The 24,213-nt window shown below is 39.0% G+C and overlaps 2 protein-coding genes across 3 annotated transcripts in view; both read right to left on the reverse strand.

Moving 5' to 3' along the window:
- Positions 1-4,187: 4,187 nt before the first annotated feature.
- Positions 4,188-14,973, reverse strand: rnf217 (ring finger protein 217). The gene is made up of 7 exons (XM_079255808.1): positions 13,992-14,973; positions 9,916-10,137; positions 8,640-8,804; positions 7,687-7,784; positions 7,503-7,606; positions 5,597-5,668; positions 4,188-5,022 (listed from the first exon to the last, which is right to left on the reverse strand). Exons 1-7 carry the CDS (start codon positions 14,961-14,963, stop codon positions 4,943-4,945), a joined length of 1,713 nt encoding a protein of 570 aa, XP_079111934.1. The 5' UTR covers positions 14,964-14,973; the 3' UTR covers positions 4,188-4,942.
- Positions 14,974-23,905: 8,932 nt separating this feature from the next.
- nkain2 (sodium/potassium transporting ATPase interacting 2) overlaps positions 23,906-24,213 on the reverse strand; it is a gene marked incomplete at both ends in the record, with an annotated part of 99,088 nt that continues 98,780 nt past the window's right edge. For both annotated transcript variants that reach the window (XM_079255485.1, XM_079255484.1), the window contains one exon: positions 23,906-23,991. In XM_079255485.1, coding sequence (XP_079111611.1) covers positions 23,906-23,991 — 86 coding nt within the window. The remainder of the gene's footprint in view (positions 23,992-24,213) is intronic.

Below are 24,213 nucleotides of genomic sequence, written 5' to 3' on the forward strand. Positions count from 1 at the left end.
AGCACCACTTAGATCAATTCCAGCCCCAGGTTTTCTTACATGTCATGCGCTGGGCCAGTTCATGGGCGGAGCTTGGGCCAGCAGCCAATAGGATCGCGCGGATGTAATTCACCAAGTCTGTTTACTGTAGGCACAGTGATCTGTATTCATTGGATACAATAAACTATGTTAAGGGGAGAAAATAACTCTTTTATGTAATGACATTTTTATAAATAGATAAATTGATTAAAAAAAAAAAAATCATTTCACAAAAATAAAGTTACTTAATATAGCAAAATTACCAGCATGTCTCAAGTAAATTTGCAAGAAATGAAAAGAAAGAAAGAAAATGTTAAAAGTAGTCTACTCAAATGCAATATGTTGGTTGATTGCTGGTCAAATACATGCTCTGCGTTTCCAATATCTTTTTTCCAATGGCTGACTTTGTGTCCTTGTATACAGTCATTATTACTATTATTTATACCTCAGTTGTATACAGAGGTGTATAAAGTAGAAGTAGAAAGTAGAAGTCCTGTTCGGCAGCTCTTTCTAACCAGTCACTAAACCAGGTGAATTTAATTAGCTCAGCTCTGCTGCAGGTAGATGAGCCTGTTAGTGAAAACACCTGTTCTAAATGCATCGGCAGATCCAAAAACATGGCCGGACTTCTACTTCATTTTTACTTCTACTTCCTCTTTATTCACCACTGGTTGTATATTTGTAATCACCCAAGTAACTTTATACAATCCCTTTAAACATTTTGACAACCTGTAATTGTACTTATATTGTTTAAACTATAAAGTGTTGTCCAGTTTTGTTACTTATGGTGCACTCATGACCCCTACTGACACAACGGTGAATATTGACAACAGAGGGGTTATTTATGTTCAGACAGCAAGCGATGACCTGCATGCTGACACATGCTTGCTCAAACTCACACAGACTGCAGTAAAAAAACAAAAAAAAACAAAAACCATTTCCGTTTGAGATTTTGTTTCAGTGGAGTTTATTCTTCATTAAATTGTCAAAGAAAACTGTGCCTGGCTACATGAGCAGTAATAACAATATCAGCAGGTATCTCTGACAGTGGCAGCAGGTGAAAGAACAGATTCTTGGTGCAAACAAACACATCAAGTTTTTTGACATTTCTTTGTAACAAGATACTTGGAAACAAAGTGGTGTGTACACATCAACATGTTGCTGTTGGTCCAACAAATCCTGGCCTACATGTGTGGAGAGGGGAAACAAAGCCTCCCGATGTGACTGACAATAACCTCTGAACTACAATACCAACACTTGGGTCATCCGACTCGATATAAACCACTCAAGCGTTATCAGACTCAAACATTAGATTTACTGAAAATGACACCATTGTTGTTGTTTACAGAGAGCCAGGGCCCAATGTTAGCCTTATACTCATGTCCATTTAATGTTGATGACAACTGCTCCATCGTTTTATTCCAAGACTTTGAATAACTTGAGCGAAAATAAAGTGACACTTCCAGATGTGCTAAAATACAAGCGCATTTGGGATGCAGCAAACAGCCTAAACATGTAAAAACAGCTTAAGGATCCCTGAAATGACTGCATATTATATTACAATGCAGTCAGTAAAGAGATCCTCAGATTATTTAACAGTAGTTTTATACAGTTTTGCCTCCAATTGTGGGTGCCATTATTATAATTCATGCAACATAATGCTTATGAAGGGAACCAGACTAAGATTTTTCCCCCCTACCAATTGTAATCATGCAGGGGCCCTTACTCAAAAGGCTGCGAAGGCACCATTTCATATTTATGCCAATGCCACTTGGATGATATTTAAAAAAAAAAAAAAGGCCAAGGACATCAAACACATCTCAGCCAACCAGAAAGACAGTATAAAAATTTTTGCCCTGACAGATCAAGACAAAAACCCTACTGTAACACAGCCTGATTCATTTGCAATTACAAATACAAAATCAAGCTAAACAACCTCATGAATTGCATTCTCTGTGTCAGAGTAGAACATATTATCCAAAGAAGTTGTTTGCTTTCCCTAAATATAAATATCAACTTCATATGTTATGACAAGTTATCAAGATTGCAATTTTGTTTTTACATTTCTGGTGATTCGAAAGGCTAAAAATTAATGAAAAAAGTTCACATAAAGGGTACCTGTTTTGGCAAAATGTTATGGAAATAAAATGCAAAAAAGACCTTGGTAAATGAGAGTAATCCTACTCTGATTGGAACAGTTACAAGAGCAAATTTCCACTACATGCTCTGTCAATAAAAAGCAGCAGTTATACATGTCAGTGTAGTGGCAGCTGAGCAGATAAAATGTGAGCATGTGAGACACGTCAACTACAGTTAAGCAAACCATTTGCATCTTTCGTTTGACCCATAACTTAAACATTCAGTTGCCCAGTCCGGACATAGTAACATATCAGACTCTTACACAGCGCTCACAGTCCAGCTGAGTCAGACAGGGAAACACATACAGTGTTAGCAACACTAAGACAGTTTGATCTCTCTTGACATTACAGTGCTCTTGCTTCCTGGAATTCAGGACAGTTGCTAAGCAGCTGCAGGCAAACGTTTGAGGAAGCATGATAAACCTGTGGTGGTGTTCAGCTATTTCTTTGGCACAGACGGAGGAATCTGGGTACAGTGAACTGAAAACAAACTCCCTGAGAACAGATTTAACCCAGAGACAGGACCTCTTATAAGCATTGAAATCAGGGTGTAACAATATAATTTCAGCCCACTTTACGAAGCTTGCACACACAGTGACACTTGGTATTTATTAAGTCCCAGATGTAGAAAATATCTGAATAGATGGAATAAAGCTGAACTAATGGCTTTGCACTTCCGATACACCAACACACACATCAGTCCTGCTTGTCCTTCATGTTAATCCTTAGGTGAAATGTCAGCGATAAAACTACATGTAACATTTGTTCCACTGGTGACATATACACACTTACAGATGTACTGACATCAACTTTTGTATCATTTAGGTGTGGCAATCCATATATTTTTCTGTCTTTCTTTACTAAAATGCAAACATCTCATGAGGAAGTGCTAACAAAATACCAAATTAAAACAAAAAAAAAAAAAATCAGTTCACAGATTTCAAACCTGGCAGCTTTGTGTTATTTTAGCATATCAAGGGCTGAAGAGAGCATTCAGTTTGGGTTTCTTTTCCAGCTCCAGTGGATGCACAACCACTTCTGGCTGTGTGATCGTCCATCTGTCCACCTCCGCTCAGAGCTGAGGTCAGAATCCACATCAGCAAGCAGGATGAACAAAAGATGTGAAAAGAAAGCCAGAAGCCAACCAAAGGTACCCCAAAAAAAGAACGAATAAAAGGGGTGAGGAAAGAGAAGAGGACAGGAAGAGCCTGCTGACAACTGTCAGGTGGCGACCTTTAAAGCTCTTGGAAAGCTCGTCTCCTGGCAGCGCTCCACGCCTTTTTTTCCCCACGTGGCACACAAGCATCTGTGCGTTAAAAAGCACAATCCAAACTCAGAAGGAAAACCAAGCTGTTTTCAAGTATCAGCTTCCTAAAAACCCCCAAATAGTTTGCTCATAATTTCTCATAATTTACATCCAAATATATTGGAGCGCATCATCTATGTAAAGCAAAGAGATTGTGAAGAAGAAATAAATCTACAAAACACCCTGTTTAATTCTTTGGTAAATCAAAGCCCAGATTGCACATCAATAAAAATGAACAATTTTTATGTTTCTTCAGGATATTTTTCTGCCTTTGCTGTGTTTTCACTAATAGTCTGCACATTTAAAGTCTCAGGAGCTGACTTTACTTTACAGATAAACCAAACGTCTGCAAAAGTCAACCCCAGAGGCACAATAAATCAACTGCCTGTCTGTTTTTTTGCATGCTTGTGTGTGTGTGTGTGTGTGTGTGTGTGTGTGTGTGTGTGTGTGTGTGTGTGTGTGTGTGTGTGTGTGTGTGTGTGTGTGTGTGTGTGTGGTCTTTAAAACTAAGTTTTATTCTATAGGCCAGGTACACACCCAGTTTTCAAACCTTCTAGCTAGAATTTGAGATCCAGGTTAGTCTCCAGTTGTCAAGTATCATCCTTCCTTTGACTTTGTTTCCCCGCTGCGTGACTCAAGTTGCATTGGAAATTTTCCATAGCTGGTAAAAATGTGGAGTCTCCACCAGGCAAAGATGAATCAATGTCTTCTTTTTGTTTGTTTCCATGTACTGAGAACATGTTTCATCAATGGCTTGATCCAGATTTTGGTTTCCACCACCCACTTTTTCCAGCAAAATTTTAAAAAAAAAAAAAAACTTTTTTTTTTCTTCCAACATCCACCTTTGAGATCCTGCCATTGTTGTCCAGCATTTCCAACAGAGAAAGATCCTTGCGCCCTCAGATATTCCATTATCAAACAGTCTTGGAGCCTCCCACAGCTTCTAAACAATGCTGAGCCTTGCTAGTGATTTCTCACAAGTAAACAAGATTGCATCTTTTGGTAGAGATCTATTGTCCTGTTAATTGTGGGACCAAGGGCTAAAAAGCCAGAAGTGCCCAAGACCAGGAGTTAGTCCTCTACAGCAAGATAATGTCAAACTCAAGGGATTCATAAACTGACTTTGTATTATGTAACGATTGCTGTACAAGACTGTGGCTGCTTCAGAATTCAAACTAAACATATAGGATTGGATCTTTTTTCAGCTTCAGTATCCAGGCTCCTGATAAAGCATTTCCTTTTCTAGAGCAGTCCCATGCGATAAAAATAATCTAGATCTGATGATGTGCAATTATTCATTCCTCACTTCATGTTTACGTACTTCCATCCCACAGCAAGGTCCTCTCTTAACAGTGTTCATTTTGTGAAGTTGGTTTTGGAGCTTTCCCGTGTCTCAGGATGGCACGTCCGTCCCTGAGGAGATGTGGCTGTTGTCTTTAGAGCTGAGTGCACGTGGTCTAGTTGTAGAAGAGGGCAAAAGTCAGATCCACCGTCCTGAGCCTTGGGTGCGCTGCTTCTTCCTCCTCTTGCAAACATAGTAGACCGGGAAAACAACTAAACCTGCAGGAAACAAAGGTTGCAAGAGAGAAGGATTAGATTACTTTTTTTTAACCCAGTTCTTTTTTCATCCTTATCATAACTTGATACACACAGGTCTGGCATATGTAAAATGAACTGAACGGCAAAGGGGAGGATCACAGAGACAGTAGCTAATTCTGTCAACATATGAATCTTCCACTGTAGCATATTAGCAAGCAGCAGATCACCTGTCAGATTAACAAGCACAGGAAAGAAATTAATAACTATTCGAATTGAGCTAAAACATCAATTGATCACAATGACTTAGAGAGCACAAATCTGTAGCTGGATGAGGATACAAACAGAATTCCAGGTAGTAAGTCAGTCGTCCAGAAGTTGATAATCTGGATCTACAGGTTAAGTTTCTTTTTAATAACTAGAGTATTTTCTTTGTCCATTACATGAAAAAAAAAAAAAAAAAAAAAAAAAGGATAACCATAAGTAGAACAGGACGTATCAGCTCAGCATCTTTACTGTGTGACAGAAAAATTTTAAGGATCTGTCCAAGAATTTAGCTGTTATGTGGTGATGTTCTGTAAATGTGTTATTACGTCACCTATAACTAGTGCCAGAGATCCGAGCACTATTACCAGCAGAAGGACCAGTGGAGCTATCAACACCTTAGTGGCTGCAGAAAGAAACAAAGAGAGTAAAAGACAAAGCTGAACTGCACAGGCTGCTGTAGATACAAATGATCCATTCCAACTACAGGAAAATGTTTCTTATGAAATGCAAAATCTTTGCTGGTAACGATGGTAAAATGAGCAAAGCAGGAAGTGCTGTAATGGGAAAACAGTCTTGTTAAGTGACAAATTGGCCTTCAGTTCAGAGGCACTCTGCTGGCAGAGATAACTGCAGGCTGCCGGAGCGAGTCTAAGAAAAACAGATCTTTGAGGGGTTCAGCTTCCTGATGGCCTGTTAGCTCAAAGATCTGATAATAATAAATAATAAATAATTAGAACCCGGTGGCCTCTGCAAGCAGAAGTAGATTTCCTTCGTTCCTTACTTTCTTACTTGCATCTAGAAATTAGAAATTCAAACTATGTTCTTAATACTGCACATTGCACAAACAGGAGGGAAAATCTGAGCTACAATTTAGGTTGTAGGTCCAAGAATGGTTTAGGACCAGAACACATCTTTTACATGTTCAGAGAATATAAACCAACTAGGTGAACTAGTCCAGACCAGAGACCAGACAAAACCCAGAGAAGCAGCATTTAGCTGTTACGCTGCAAACAAGTGGAACAAACTGCCAGTGGAGAGTAAACTCTTACCAAATGTAGACACCTTTAAATCCCAGTTAAAAACATTTCTTTTCTCATGCACCTATGCATGACATCTGCACAGCAACTTTTAATTGATCTTGTTTGTAATTATTTTAATCTAATTTATGATTTTATTGTGATTTTCCTATTTGTGTTGTCTTTTATGCTTTTTGCACCATCTGTAATGCCTTTAATGGGTCATGTAAAACACTTTTATTGTCTTGTATATGAAAGGTGCTATACAAATAAACTTGCCTTGCAGACAAAACCTGAATTTCAATTGAAATACAATAGTGGCAATATAATGGTTTACATAGAACACTGTATTTTAATTATTATACATGTGAATTCCACTGGAAAATGTGAAGACATTTGCTCCAAATCTGAGGAAAGTGGTTCATGAAGCAAGAAAATATCCCAAAGCATACAGAAGTTCCACCAAATAATAGTTGGATGCAAATAAAGTTAATATTTTAGAAAGGTCAAAGTTTTGACCTTAAGCCAATAAAAATCTTGTGGAAGGACCTGGAGGGAGCTGTTCATATGACAAAATCCCAGAAATAAAGTTGTTCTATAGAAAGGAATGTGCTAAAACTTCTCCATTACTCTGAAACGTTTAGTTCCAGTTACTCTTGCAAAAGCAGAGATAGTGTTCCACACTATGTGTGTTTGCCCACACAGAACCGGGAAAACGGCTTTTGTCTGCCCTGCCCCTTCAATGTGGAACATGTTCCAAAAAGACTGGAAATTACAGGAAGTTATCTCTTAGTATGCCTCCAAATTCAGACTGAAAGCACTTGAGACCAACTCATTAACTTGTAATTGTTGTTTTTTTTTTTTTTTTAATCATTTTTTTGTGTCTGTGTTCATGTCTATGTTTGTAACTTTTTGCTCCTCTTTGCCGGGACTCCTTTAAAAAAGAGATTTTTAATCTCAAAAGAAATTAAAGACTTTTAAAGACTAGACTTTCTTGGTTAAATAAATATCTAAAAGCAAAAATTAATTTACAGACGTGTGATTTTGGATCACTTTAATCAATAACTTTTGTCATAAGAGGTTCACAAACGTACAAATATTTAAATCAGTGGCAATAACATAAAAGACATTTAAAATGCGTTACTCTTTATTCAAATAAGGATGGAAGGTAACACAGCTGAAAAGAGCTAGAGTAGTTCAAACAAACCCACATCAACTTACCACAGACAGATCCTCTAACTAGCCTTCTGAGGTGAGGTTTATCAGGGAGATAGCGATACTTGCAGCCAAACACACTGAGATTAGAAGTATGGTCCCCAAAAAATCTGATGGGATATAGTGAAAAAAGAAATTAGAAAGACACATAAAAAAGCCAAACAGAGGAAGGACAACAGAAGACTCCAACCTCAGGTGTCGGTACCGTTCTCCACAACGGTAACAGAAGTTAGTGTTACACTGTGTACAGGTCATGTGATCGCAGCCTTCTGTGCGCTGAATATGGATCTGAAGACATAAAAAAAAGAGGATACAAATACTTTCAGCCTTCAGGAATTACACCACACAGTATGCGCTGTAATGAGCAAAAGCAGTGTGCATGTGATTGACATTTTAATGCAACACTGCTGGAGGTTTCTCTCATGTTCACAGTAAAATGGATGAAAATCTAGTCCAGCATGTTTCGACTGCTGTGTATGACATGCAGCAGTATGTCTAATGGATGTTCACTACTTTGTTGTAGCAGTGAGTAGTTATCGTAAATATGTGCATTACATTAGATACTCTTTTCCAGCTAAACACAGTGTGACACCAATTTGTCTGCCTCCCCAGTCAACGTGACATATCTCCATGTGGCAAGGACAGAAATCCTGAGATGTGGAGCAACACTGTGACAAACGCAGATGGAGAATCATTTGTTGCTGTGGGCAAACAGTTCCCATACACCGGTAATTGGCTTAATTTATGTCTTCCTTTAGTCATCTGCCAGTCACTTACTTTGGCTGTAATGAGACGGAGATAAAGCCAGACTGGTTTTATGGTGATCAGAGTGATGCCAGTGAGTCTATACACCAGTGAGTCTACCAGCTGTGGTTTTGTGCAACAGAAACATGGTTATGCATCACTGCTCTACTGTACTGTATCACACTCTGCACTCCTTCTCAACAGCTCTCTATCCATCATCCATCCCAGCTTTCATGCTTCTTAACCTTCAATGATTCACTTATCTACACTCATTCCACCCTCCATCAATCAACTCGCTCTCCATTTACAGAAAAGTAACCACTGACACGGGGACCGCGTCCAGCATTCCTCTGCCCTTTGTCCTGTATAGCAGGACGCATCACAAAGCTGGGTCCTTACCTTGCATTGTGGACATTTCTGGGCATTTCTTTGTCCATGCTCAATGACACTTGCCCAGGTTCGCAGCAGCTTGTCTCCTTTCCTGTAGTCACGACATTTGAGCCCGTTGTGCCAGGGTGCATGGCATTTAAAGCACCACAAAAATTGGCAGTTGCTACACTGGATCTAAAACAGGGGCAAAGGTCATATGTACATGGTTACCAATAGAAAAACTATACTGTAAAGCATTCGTGTATGAAGCATCCATGAAATCAGCAAAGGAAATCATAAATTTAGTACAAAAGTCCAATTTAGAAACACACATTGGGGCTGAAGGTTGCCATCTCTCCAGGACTTGTGTCTCCATTACCCAGGGACATGCAAGTCGGATCGCAGCTGACACTGCTTACCCTGGATGCAGTCTGCTTGTTTTTCTCCCCTCAGACAGGAGGCTACGGTCCATCCAGACCAGAACCTCCTGCCATGGGGACAGCTTCTTCCCCTCTTCCATCATACTCATGAATGCTACATAAGTCTGTATCAAACTCAGACCAATGAACATCTGTCATTTGCACTGGCTACTTGTGCTATGTGGTTCGTTCCACACCCAGTTGCTGTTAACATCAATACAAACCTTACCATGCCACACTCCTGGTTGTTGTTACATTTTTATATACAGTATGAGCGCTTTTCTATTTCAGTTAATTATTTTTATTGTATGCCTATAGCTTTATCTTAATGTTGTTTTATTTTTTTCCTCTAACTTCTATGTTCCATGCTGCAACTTGTATTAATTACAGATACTTTTACACAGTGTGGAGCATTTTCCAGAAAACCCTTCAGTTCTTCAACGTCACACATTAGCTATTGATTGTCATTTGTTTGTACTTTATGTATAACTTCACCAGTTGCAATTACACGGGCTATTCCTTTTTAAAAAGGTTTGGATTGCCAAGTCCAATATGACAGCTGGATATTGCAATAACAATATAAAGTGATTTATGAATAAATAAAACAATGCATAGTGCTAATTGCAGGTGTCTTTTCGCTTCAGCCAACTTCCATACATGTACATGCCAGGCAGTTGCAGAACAAACAAATCAGAACTTCCTCTCAGTGAAATACAGTCCTTGTCTATAAACCTAACTTTGTCCCATGTCTTTGCAATATGCATACTGTTGATGTTAATTGTATAAATTTTTGGATTTTGCTAAAACACAAGCAGATTTAATGTTTCCATGTGTTCACAATTTGTTGTGTTTTATTTATTGTAAAAATGCAAGCATGGTCCTCTCACCTTGTACTTGTGCTCGGAGTGGTTTTGGTTGTGCGCCTTCAGAGAGGTGAACTGGTTGCACTGGGGACATGGTTTGGTGCTCGAGTCGAGTTGACTCAGCTCCAAAAAATAATGGTACTTTGCCATGTCTTCACTGGTTAGATGGGAAATGAATAATCCCTCCTCCAGAGTGCCACTACACTCTGGGATTGGACAGCTAATGAGAGCTTTGCCCACCCTCACCTGGGAGACATCACAAAAAAAAAAAAAAAAAAGCTTTTATTACACAAAATAAATCAAGGAGTTTCTAGGTAGTTTTTCCCCTTTTTTTGTTGCCATACATTGCACTATAAAATCTTCAACATCAGCTGTTCACCAGAGTACATAAGAACATGTGTAGCATGTGGTGTTGTGGCTTTCTCTCATTAAGGAGTTACTATCAGCACAAAATTAACAAATGAAATACATTCCCACCACTGATGGGACCTGGTGAATTATTTACCACTGAACAGATGGAGGCAGAGACAGATGAGACAAAGGCTTGGAGAAGCAGTGCAAAGTGAAAGGGAATGTGTCACAAAACAGATTCACATTAGTAGTACACATTAAATGACCTGCATGTAGTTAAGAGGACATGTTAACCACAACTGTAAATAGTAAAATACTAAAGACAGACTTCTACTATTCTTACTGTTGTTTCCTTTTTTAAATGATGTTTCTGTTTCCTCCAAGTGCTTTGCTTCTTTTCTGATTCTGTTTTTCTTTTTCTTATTTTAATCTTGGTTCATTTCTGCTTCTTTCTGTGTTTTAAAGCCAATTAAATCCTCCAGAGACCTGTTTCACTGACACATGATAAGAAATTTGATCAGTGTAGCATGTCTGAAATGACGCAAGCAAAAAGCATTAATATATGTGACATCCGGCATCTCTAAAAGCGTGCACATTTGCATGACGAAGGACTAAGAGCCCATGATGCAATAACTAAAATGAATTCTTTGTATGAATGACAGCTGTTCGGTTTTTTTTAGCCGCAACACCAATCCTGTGATGGCCACTGCAGTACTGGTTGGACAAAATCTCTCTCAGAAACACATCACGGTATCATATTATGACACCGTTTCCACAGATCAACTTTTAGATAACCACTCAGGATGAATAACATTCAGTATATAATCCTTTTATGAGGACAGATGAAAAGGATGTTTTTTCTTAATTAAAGAACAAGCTGCGGGCTGCATTGCTTCACAGTATAAAAATGTCACTATAACCTAAGAAGTTTTTGAAAATATCTTGCTGAATACATCTAGGAAAAATAGGCGTGCTAAAATAGAACTTTAAATTATTCCCTATGTTGTCCCACGTTCACCCACCTGCCGAAAACAAGCCATTTTAGCTCCTGTCTTGTGAAAAGACCGGTCCAGTAAGTCTGCTTTCTTCTGATTGGCTAGCTTTGTGGAAACCTTTGCTTGTGTTCCCAATTTCATCCTTTGCTGATATTCCAAAAGAAAAATTAAATTTCCTGAGCACAGTTGTTTCTCATCCTTGACTGCAAAAAGAGAAAAGTAGGTCCACACACTAGATTTAGCTCTCGATGTTTTATTAACAAAAACAAGTGAGTGACGTTTCGGGCCACAGCCCTTCCTCAGACCTCCAGTCTCTTTTTGTCATCACTTGCCTTTAGATCCAGCACCTAGTTTTATCTTCATGAGGATGTGTGTGATTTAATCTTTTTTCATCCTTGACTAGCCATAAAACTTACTTCAAGCCATCTATACGAGTCTGCATGGATGGATCCAAGGGTGGAGTCTGAGGGGCACCAGCCCCTGCTGAAATATTGCCTGACCATAAAGTATCTTCAGCTAACAGTTCTTGACTCGTGACAGATGAAGTTATCATAAAAAGTGGGGTACTCTTACAATTATAAGTAATGTTGTGGTACAAAATCAAATATAGAAGGGAAGAAATTCTAACGTAGATTATTACTACAAAGCAAACAGATAGTAGTCCCAAATGGACGGGAAAGCAGCATTCTATTTTAACTCAGAAGTAAAAAAAAAAAACAAAAAAAACCAAAACAAAAACAAATAGATATCTTTGATATATTTAACAACAAACAATTTGTAAATTATATGAAAAGACAAATTCTCCTCAAATCTCAAATTGCAAGCAACACAAAACAGAAAATAACTTGAAAATTTGATTTTTTTTTTTTTTCCACTATTATGATTGCACAAAGACACTGACCTTAAACTCAGCCTATCTTCTTTTAAATATATTGCTGATATCAAGCTTGACTTGGAAAAGTTTTATCGCTGCATGTTCAAGCACAGCTCCAATTATGAATATCGGAACTGAGAGCTAAAGAAAATGTGCAGCAACAACCGTTACAGACAGGCTACACCCAAAATATATAAATATTTTACAATATAAATTTATAACAGAGAATAAATATTAAGCTCACTACCTGCTTATCTGAGAACGTGGTGGATTTAAATGGCAAGAAGCTCATAAACTGTTTTTTATAAGTGTTAATACATATAAGTGTAGATAAGAGTCAAATATTGGATGGAAGTGAAAAAAAATCTGACTTTGGAAACTAAAAAGGTGATATGGCCAGAGAAAATATGTCAGCTTGGCTAGAAGTTGAAAAAAAAAACCAACTAAAAAATCATGTGCTCAGAGATTAACTATAAGGACTCGTTACACTCCTTTAGATAATATGAAAGAAACTCCAGAGTATAATTGATCATTTGAATGAGCCCTGGTATACAGCTCTAATTTGAAGAAATAATAAATAACAGGAAAGTTGTTAGCTTAATCCCTGTTACAGCATAGTTAGAGCTAAACCAATAAAATCCAGTCTGCTAAGACCCATTAGAGACCACATACTGTCTGACATAATGCTTACTGTACTTACTAACAAAAATTCTCTGTGCTAAAATCAGTCTTTAGTACATTAATGAAAAAAAATCACCTACGTGGGATTGTTTACATGACTCTTCATTTTCAGTGTACTTATCGGTCAACCCCTCTCTCTGGGGCTGCATGATAACTAATGCCTTGTTATCAAAGCAACACAAATGCACATACAATGTTATCTGAATAACAATAAGAACAAATTGTTTAATCTAAAACAGATTAGAGGAGTGTATTGCAGAAATAACACTTCTACTCAAATGATATCCTTTGAGAATGTTTCATAAAGATGAGATTACCTTTGAAGGATACGATTACATAAACAAGGCTCTAAAAGATGGGGAAAAAATCCTGTAACATTTCAGCTCTGAGTAACATGTGCCTTATTTGCAGTGTTTCCTTTAACTGCCACTGTATGTTGAAGATTAAGGAAGCAAAATATAATCTATTATATATCAACATCCTAATGTATTTGGGGAATCAGAATAGATGGAAAAACTTCCAGGTAAACTAATTTGCTCAGAATTCACTGCATCTCATTTTTGGCAGACATATTTAAAATGCTGAAGTGCTTGGACAAATGTTCAGGTATCCACAAACGGCTTTTTGGGAAATATAATGTTAGACAATCTTGATGAATACAGACCTAAATTTATTCTGTCATATTTGATTACGTACCTAAGACTACAGGAGTTGCTGTTGAAGGTGGTATCTGAATAAGCTCAGAAACAGCTCACAAAGTCTGCTATTGTATAAAACAACTGGTGCCAGATCCCCGATTTAGGGCTGTGACCCAAATTACCAGAAAATACTAATCACAAGATGAGGAGACCTGTAGGCCTGAAACATTTTAGTTAATATTTTATAAAACGTTACTTTTGCTTGTTAATTATCATCAGAAAGCTTGTTTATCCCCTTAATCTGGATATCTTCTGAAGTAATCCAAACATGTGAAGTCTCCTCCTGGTGAAATTCCAAGAACTACATGCCAGACCCAAATGCCTCTGAGATGCCAAATATAGCACATGAGAAGTGTGAAGGAGAAGACTGTGCTGTTCAAGAGTTCATGAGCAATGACTATTGGTGGGACAGAAGCCACCCTGCTGCCACTTCACAGTATTGTGATCGCCACAAACCACCTAACTCCCCCCCACCCCCTGCACATCCACCCTTCCACCGACCTGGGAGCTGACGTAGAGTTTCAGACACTCATCACACACGGCCTTTCTGCAGCAGGGCAGGGATGCGATGGTTTTCTCCTCCAGGCACACCCGGCAACAATGCATCTCACCCTCTGTACCGGCCTGCTGTCTGTACAGCCGGTAGGAAATGTCCCAATACGGATCCACCAGGTCGTCCAAAGAGTACAGCACCGGTTCGGTGTTCGTGCCGACCACCTGTCCCGTCTCCACGTCAAATTCTGTAGCGTCAGATATGACCGTGTCATCGTGGCGGTCTGTGATTTCAGCGTCTGTTCCATGACGGTCATTAGCGATGCAGTAAACAGTGCAGTAGACGTGATCTTTGGCTCTGCAAGACTCGTCTAAAGTTGATGTACTGCCGCCATGGTCATATATATGATGGCACTGATCTGTACCGGTTGTATATTTAACTCCTTTAACATCCGAAGTCGTTAAGTCGCTCAAGGTTGGCTCGTTTTTAGTTCCTGGTCCCCCCGTTTTTCTGTCCGACTTTGTACACTCGCCACATTCAGCTCCATACACGTCCGTAGCGTCGTCATTAACACGCCCTTCGACTGCTTCATGTTCGGTCCCGCAATACATCCGACTATGTAAATTAAAATGGAAGGAGTTCGACTTTGACTCTCCGAAATTCCTCCTCAAAATTTCGACAGCGCTCGCCCTCCTCCCCGCTCTTCTTCCGCTGTTGCAGTTGTTGTTGTTGTTGCCCTCCGCATCTCTCTCCTCCGAGTCGCTCCTCTCCTCCGAGTCCCCTTCCCCTCCGTCGAGTGATAACCGGGACTTCGACTGGGTGACACGCCGATTCAAACCCCCCACTGACCGCTCAACTTTACCTTCCGTGAGGGAAGTTTCTGTCGGCAGGTTGCGGGACAGTTTCGCCCTCCCCTCTTCGAAGCTGCTGATAAAACTCGGCATCTTACAGGCGTCAGTTATCGGTCCGTCATCTTCCATCCCCGATTTAGCTCCCCCATTTAGCGAGCGGGTTTGCCCCGGCCGGACCTCTGCCTGCTTGGCCCGTCTCGACTCCCCAACTCCTACTACCAAAACAAAACAAAGCAGGCAGGCAGCTCGCAGCTTCCGGGTGTCGTCGTAAGCATGCGGGAGAGCGGTGATAGGCCGATGTGCAGCCTGGTGGCGGAGCCTGGCCAAATCTCCTCTCACTGCAATAGTTACCATAGCTGAATAACAAGGCATGGGAAGCTGTAACTGATGGTAAACAAAGCTGAAAAAACTTTCCAGAAAGTCTGTAAATCCGTTAGAATTGCACGAATGAATATGGGCAAAAGTATAATGTCCCAACAGTAAATAAGATGGCCCAAAATAAACAAGGCAAATCTTGTTGGCCCCTTTTTACTAAAGAAAATGATCAGGGTTTACAGCATCAATGAGAGTAAAGATAGAATCCTATATTTTTTTCGTTATTATGTTGACGCTTTGCTTTATTGAAACAATAGGAGTGTATCAAAGTCTGATCATGGGAACACAAAATCTTGAGGAGAATCGGCAAAGTGTAATCTCAGTCCAATCCTGAAATCTCATCTCATCTCCCAAAAGTATTGATAGATACACAAGTCAGAATGCGTTGCAGCTACATTTCTTAGTGATTCTCTGTTGAGGGAATCTACAGTGTTTACTTGTGAGTTGAGACACTGAAGCCTCTTATCTGTTCAAGGCTCATGATACAGAGTGAGGTCAGTCCTTACAATTACTTTTTGCCTGCTTAGATCCATTACAGCTAATATTCTGAGGACTGGATTCCATTTTGTTAACAAGTTGTTTAGAAAATATCATATGCAAAACAGTCTAGTTACTGCAAGTTATTTATGCATACCAGACACCACAAGCAGAGGTTCTTCCTACTTTTATTTATTTATTCATTTTGTTGATTACCACAGTTGCACCATTGTCATTAGTCTGTTGTCATTGTTTGCCTGTCTCAGTCAGCAAGTTTGTGTCCTTTCAGTCTGCCTTTAGTTTAGTTAGTTAGTTGTATATCCAACCTTAGCACTTCCATTGTTCTCTTGTCCTGCCTGTCTCCTGCCTTAGAGTTCAGCTTCTGAGTCCTACTCCTTAGAAAAGTGGAATTTGACATTAATCTACATCTAGAATTTTAAAATGATTGTATTTTAGGTGGTTTTTATGTAAAACTGTAGAAAATTATGAAGTTCTCTCCTGTCTCTTTAAGCCCCCCTGCTCTTGAAGACCACTTTTTTTTCCTAATTGAAAGGTTTCTTTTTGGAAACTTTGTATGGAAATCCAACAACTCAGTAAACCTACTAACATGTTTCCCTGTTTTTGACTGACCATCATAAATCCATCCATATACGTTAAACCGGTTCAGAAAATGAGTGGATACCATGAACCTCAGACATTACAGAGAACTCACTTTAGTGGCAAAGGTGTGATGAGACCCTTAATGCTCTATTATGTTTATTAATTCATGATTGAAAATCAATTTGGGAGGTTATTAACCTTATTAGGCCTAAGGTGGCTTGATAATGTCTTGGTTTATGTGTATAAACATGGTGTGTCTCCTCTTATTGTGTAAATTGCAGTAACATGTTTGCGGTTATGAAGGTGCACACTAGGCTTCCTCTCAACAATGCACTCTTTCATCACATTTTGCTTTCATTATTACTAATATTATGATCAATATCGAACATCCTGTCTGATGCCAATAGTAATATTGAATAGCTACAGGGCACTTTCATTCAGTTGCATCATACTCACTGTTCTCATCTTTTAGAAATCCATCCTTAACTTTACAAGCATTTATCTCTCTAAATCAAAACAACCCTTGAACATCGGGAATGAAAACAGTTTGAACACACATTCTTTTAGATAAGTACCATTAGCGCAACTTGGAAGCAGACCTAACCATGTCTGTTGTAATATGGATAGTTAACTGCGGTGCAGTTCTTCATGAATGTCATTGGTTGCAGCCCACGCCGTGTAATTAGTTGTCTTGCTGTTCCCAGTTCTATACATCAGGGACAGCTAATACAGTTAAAAAGCCTTTACAAGTGCAAGTGCCAGCCTGTTACATAAAGCCTGAGTACCCATCAGACTCTATTGTTATGCACAAAACTGTGAGGACCGTGTGCAAGATACAAATTAATATTTAAATAACTTCCAGCTATGAGGATTTACTTAATCTGAAACTCAAACTAATCCATGCACAAAGAAGAGTTTTCCCATTCAGCAGCATAGTTTTAATTTTAAAGGGAGTAGACATTTCACGTTTTCTTTTCAAACTGTTATTCTCATGGAGCGAAGCATTGAACTGCCCTTTAAGTTTTAAAAGAGGGGGGAAAACGGCACGGATGACCTTGCTCCTTTTGCAAAGGCAGCAGCCACAGAACTTCCCGGCACTGACAGGGGAGAGAAAGCTAAAGAGGTTGGTTGTGCTAACTCCATGATTTAACAGGTTGTTTTAATTAAATAATAAACACGTACCTGATGATCTGACATCCACAAAAACAGCAATGTAAGTGATCTAAGGGGATTTAAAACAAAAACTAGTACTTTAGAGGCATTAGAGAACTGATGACACAGCAGACATTCCTTCTCCATGTTCTACTTTAATCCCATGTCTAGTTTATATACAGTCAGGAACCTGTGGGAGAACCATCATAAAAAGAGAAGGCCTTAACATACATGGCTGTAGACAGTGGTGAACTGTGACAAACCAACCCAGAACCACAGAATTAAGGAACATGTTTCTTTCACACTAACAGAAAACTGAATTGATATATATTAGGAACGCTTACTATATATGTTGTAATTGTTGCACTTTAGCTAACTTTAGTTGTCTTTAGCTAATTTTTAAGTCTAACTGTATCGAGGTGCATGTGCACAAATGCTGCATTGACTTTCCTAAAGTCTAACTGCGATCAATCAGTTCTGGAGATAAATATTATGCTGTAGATTCTCATGACTTTATAAAATATGAACATTGTTATTGCTATTTATTCTCAGCGAGTTCTGTGTCCAGCTTCAACTGATATTGAGATTGAGTGCAGATCCTGGTTTTGAAGGGATCTGGGTTAAGTTTTGTACAGTTCACCATGACACAGAAAACAATGTGCTGCAGTACAAAGTCCCACATTTAAGCACACACATTCACACACAGTTATGGATCTCTTAATATTTTTGATTTGTGGATGGTTTACTGCTTGTTAAACCTGTCAGTTCAGGTGGTTGATAATAGTTACACAGTGTCAGTTAATGTAAATTATGAAGTCCAGCAAAGGCAAATAAATAAAATTTGTCTTTCAGTTCAAATGGCCACCATTTAAAACTGACCAAAGTTTTTTTTTTTTTTTTTTTTTTTTTTTAAATCATTTAGGCTTCAAATAAACATAAATGTGGCCATTTTTTAACCATCTTTGATATGAATTTGAACTTTACAAAGAAGAAAAGTATTAATTTCATCATCAGTCAGTTTATTTGCAATTTACTGTCAATTAGAACAGCTATGATATTTAAAGAATCAAGCCAATAATATCCAGCTGATAATATCGTGCCGATAATATCGTGTCGATAACATCGTGGTGATACTATCGTTCTGACAACATTGTGTTGATAATGCATGGTTGCTAATATGGTGCCAATATTATTTTGTTGACAATACCGTGTCTACCGTATTGTGTTGATAAATACTGTGATTTGGTCTCAGCCAATACAATCAAAACTTTATTGAATGCAAATGATTTTTTTTATTTAACCTTTGTCTCATGTGATAATATTGTTATTTGAATGCTTTTGGCCGCTATAATCATGAAGACAAACATCCGGTATCATCACTGGCCTTAATGTCGAGCTGAAGTGAAAGTGAATTCCCAGCCCAGATGGAGCATTTAATGAAAGAATTACAGGTTATAGTGCAACTAATACTTTTCCCTCCAATTGTACTCATAGTCTGCCATTTCAAATACACTGTACAGTTTAGAAGAAATAAAACATAGTAGTCCCACTTATACACAACATCATACATTATTAGTCAACTAGAAAAAACAGTAAACACGGCCACGTGAATAAAACACGCCTAGAAGATCAAAGTTACATTTCATCATTTTACACTATAGTAGCTATTTCCCTCCTAAACTCTGCACACACTTCAGACTCTTATTTATAGAAAAAAAGCACAAAGTTCACATTTAGGACTCTTAAAGAGAGTTGAGGAGCATTCAACAAATCAAACAGTTCCCATTTTTACAAAGCTAGTTAGTCACACGCAGCATGAGATTAAATATGCAACAATTTGGAAACACCTCATGCAAACACAAAATGTGGTCTCTGTCCTCCAGAAGGACCGTTGACGCGCTACTCTGAATGCACCCCACAGGTTTTTGTTACAAAACAGATAAACTGCTAAAGATAAGGAGCAGAGAGGAGGTGGTCTTAGGAAAACAGTCTGGAAGTCCATCCTTATGTCAACAGAAGCCCCTTAAAGTGTTCCTTGGTAGAAGGCCTCAAACGTTTGGTCCGGTGATTGCAAAACACAAAAGCATAAAGTCTGTTTTCAGATGGAATCAGTTCATTTTATCACAGCAGAATGAAATGAAAAACTTGCTGCCAGTATTTTTTTTTTCTAACTTATCTCCATCTTTCCATTCAAACAAACCCTGCACAGTAAACTTGAAACCCCTTTTTTCTTTGTGCCTAAATGCGTGTACTGAATCTATTGGCACTTTTCAACAGTAAAATTTCAGCTTCCAGGTGAAAGAGCCTCTTGCCACTCTTGGGGGTAATTTTGGTCTGACAACAGTGTTCGGTGTTCTTCTTATTTTGGTCTTTTAACCATTATCAGTCCGGCAGTAAGCTGGAAAAGAGTCGCCCAAATCAAAACGATAAATAATGAATCGAATAATTTAATTTGGACGCCTTTCTTTTCTGATAACCAGATTTTATTTCTTTTCACCCACAAAGAAACAATTCATGCCAAGACTCAGACCACTCTGACTGTGATTGTCATTTCTGTAAAGGGTGTGTCTACTCTCTGTACACATCACCAGCAGCAGATTGAGGCTGCTTTTGAAATATTTCTGTTTTTTTAAGAGCTTGATATTGCAGACAATAAAGCTGATTGGGCGCTTTATTTTACCTTCCAGTATTTTATATAATAAAATGAATAAAAATGGGAAACACTTGCTGAAAGATGGAGGATGGGAAACGCCTGCCTGACCTCCCTCTTTTGTATCATCCTCTCTGCCATGTTCTGCCTCCATCTACTTTAATGTGTCTGTCTTGAGTGGAAGACAAAAAAATTAGACAGAAAAAGGCCAAAAGACACATCTGGAGCAACTGTCTGCGTTTATGGCAGAAAACAACCTCTGTCTTCAGGGATGCTGCTGTCTGTCTTGTGTCCAATCTCTCTGTCAGGTATTCAGAATTTCTTGTGTAAACATTAAGATTCACATTAGTAGTAGAAAAAGATGAGTGGTATATTTCCTATAAGCTTGTGTATGTGTGTGTCTGTGCATGCATGTGTATGTTCACATGTCTGCCCCTTGTCCACATGCACGAATGAGGTGAGAGCACGCAAGTTGACACATCACACTGTTAGTTAACATTCATAAAACAACAGAGCAGAGGGCGGGCCCGGCTTGAGTCTGGCCGACAACTTGGACTGAGAGGCATCTTCCCAGTCCTGATGAGATCCCAGATGGATCCTAAAAGTTCGTTTTAGAAAAGAGATGCTTGACATTCCTCGATCGGTAGTGTTGTACGCAGGTTCCTGGTGTGAAGTCTGGAGTATTATGTCAGGCACCCCAAGCAAAAAGTTAAAAAAAAATGTTGAAGCAGCTCCGTTGTGTACACAGGGCTGCAGTTCTGGGGGGGGTTTATTCTTAACTCTTTGGTCAGACATGTCTGCGTTACACTTTATCTCTAAGAGGCTTTGAGAGTCGCTAACAGGACTCACCATCAACCTATTTTATTTTTCTTTACTTTCTTTTGAACCCCAGGAATGTAAAATCTCATTGGAAAGTCAAGGAAACACATCATAAACAAGCTGCTGCCTCTTTGCTTTCCTTCACAGTGCAGATATTTATTAGCACAATAGAGGGAGCAAGTCATCGGCTCCTAATTGCGTCTCACAGAACGTGCCTCACGGTGGCCGACATGTCCTGTAGTTACCACATTCAGACACATGATGCCAGTGTTTCATCAGGAACTGCAGCAGCAGACAGCCAGAGCCGCAAAAAGCAGTCTGATCAAGCATTTTGGGGGGGATTTGTAATTTGGAAAAGAGGAGAATCATCTGTTCGCTGTCTACTTGTCTGTCTCTGTTTGTTAAAAGAAAGCTGGAATGGTAAAAGCAGAGTTTTAAGCAGTGATTGTTGGTAAGGCAGCTCTTCAGAAGAAGCTTCCAGGTTTATTTTGACCTGTGGAAAAAGAGGAGAGGTTGATAAATTCAGCATTTGAAACAATAATTACCAAAGCATTACATTTCCCAAAACCAAACTGATCATTTCTTGCTTCATTTCGGCTCAAACAATAATTCAGGATCTGAAGGCACATTTAGCCGCTAAGTTCCAAACCTTTACCTTGTGTCTTCTTATCATTTACTTAAAACCTTAAAGCATTTGCAGAAATTTCCAGTACAAATGCAAAGATTAAAGGTTAAAAGGTTGATAATGAAATGCTGCGCAGTGCATTTTGTTCAGTCTCATCCTTGACTAAGTAATTCCCTCTAACAAATAATCTCAACTGCATAATGTTGCTTGAAGAACAGCAGAAGCACTTCTCTTGTGTGTTTTAAGCGCGATAATAACACTCAATAGACACTGCACTACTCACGAGGGCACGCTGAACAGTGTACAATGACAACTAGAAGTTAAGAAGCAATTTATGTATATCAGATGTACTGTCATTTGATATTTCAGCCTAGTATAATATCATGAATAAGCTGCATTATGATATCTATGTATATTGCTGTGCTTGTTTGCTTTTCCAATTATACATAGTTAAAAGCAGTCAACAACAAAAAAGTCTTTTTTTTAAAGAGCTATTTCTGCAGAGCTCTGGAGGTGGCCACTGTTGTGGCATGCTTGTGTGGGTATTTTTGGTGGCATGCATGTATGCGTATCAGTGAAAGAGAGATATTCCTTTGGGATGGCATGGTGGATGCTATTTTAGTAGTCCCTCTGGCCAGCGCCAATAAACAGCTAACTGAGGGGACAACAGCTGGGGAATAATGATCGCATATTGATGGTGTTTGTGTAAGTATATGAGGATCTATATAATTGTGTATCTATAAGGATGTGTGTTTGTGCATTAATTTGTATGAGTAAAAGCCGTCTATCAGCACAAATATTGCTTTTGCGTGCAGAACGTTGAGTGTATGTGCATAGTTGCGAGTATTCATGCTCCAGCTGTTATATATGTGTGTTTGTGCTTGTGTTTGTAGCCATTATCTAGGGGGGGTCAATGATTTATGATCTGTGTTATGGCTTCCACAAGGGACATATAAAACTACAGAATGGTCCTTTATTGCCTTTCTTCTTTGTTCATACCAGTGTGTCATCCATCACTAGGTTTCTGTCTTTCTCCACCTTCCCTCCATCTGCCATATTGATCCCAGATCTTTCTCTGTGCATCTCCCTCTAATTTGCTCCGGCTCTTTTCTAATACAAACTGGAATTGATAATCTGTCTGCTGCCCATCAGTTTAATTACCATTATTTCATCTTCTTGTTAGCTACATTGCTGTAGCTTTTTCTATATTGTTTGGCGCTTTCCACAAGACAAAGTTAGACAGTTAGATTGATGCAAGGATGTCTATGCATGGACTCAGTCTCATTTTTGTGACATCTTATTGGCTCTTCATCCTAAGAATAGGCATCTTTTGGCATCTTAATGAGAATTCAATCTATGGTTTGAGTTTTATATAAACAAAACTCCATTCTACTAATACAAAAAGCAAAAACTTCCAGAGCAACAACTTCCGCTTCTACAGTACACCAGGAAGTGATTCTTTTCGGTCTGCATGGATGAGATAGTTGAGAACTAGTTAAGAAAAACAATATCAGCAAAAATAATCAAGGATTCAGTTTTTTTTAATCTCCTTCATTTAATCTGTCTGAGTGCTGTGATAAAAGCACCAACCTTGTAATGGTAAGTGATGAGCTTTTATGCTGATCCAAGCCAAATGCGCTTACAACATCCTATGTACACTCTTTGGATGAAACACAGACAAAAAACCAGCCACTAAACATTGCGAGGTGGAATTCTCAGTATATTTCTTCCCTGTTAGCACAATTTAAGAATCCATCATAGAATAACATGGAATTTCTGAAGATAATTTATGGACTGATGGGCTACAATGTTTATACAACCCGTCTAATGTTGTGTTCCCATCCAACTCTGCTCCATAGGGAGATGAAAATGACACCTTTTGGGTTGCTATGTGGGCAAACAATTGGGACTTTGGCAGTGGATGCTGTGGATCTGGTGGGTTTTCAGGGTGGGGCATCAATGGATCGTGTTGAATTGAGACATCTAGCACAGACTTAAACAGTATCTGGTGTGTTTGAAGGCCAGGTCATTGCCTCTGGCTTGGTTTTTGTCTTTGGTTGTTCTCAAGCCATCGCTAAGCAGCGTGGTGAGGCACATTGTTCTGTTGGAGGAGGCTGTTGTCAAGGAGTGCCGTTACCATGGGGGGTGTTGCTTGGTCTGCAACAATTCTAATGTGGGTGGTATGCATCAAAGTGAATTACACATAAAGGCCAGCAGCAAAGATTTCCCAGCAGAACATGGTGATATCACAAAGTGGTCAATGTTATTTGATTATTTTATATGACATAAGTGATGAATGAATGATGTTTTACCATATAGCTGATGCATTTCAGCATATAAATGCATATACAGAAGGCTGGAGTTTAACTATACTTACATGTACATGGGCTGCAACTGAAGGTGGGAGGTCTTTTGAGGACCCTGATAACCATACGAGTCAAATCCTCCTATAAAATCAACTGTACACACACACACACAGGCACACAAAGAAAAAAAACAATAATTAGAAAAACTTTAACTCCCACCACAAATGATTCAGTGCTTTAGGCCTCATACACCTGCAGAGGTCTCATTGGTACATCTTTCACACAAACCACCACCTCCATGGCTACTCTTACTACTAATCAGAGTTTTCACTGCTTCCAGTGAAAACTGAGCCTAAGCTGTATGAAAATCCAGTG

The sequence above is a fragment of the Telmatherina bonti genome (genome assembly GCF_933228915.1).
Source record: "Telmatherina bonti genome assembly, chromosome: 16".
Taxonomy (NCBI): domain Eukaryota; kingdom Metazoa; phylum Chordata; class Actinopteri; order Atheriniformes; family Telmatherinidae; genus Telmatherina; species Telmatherina bonti.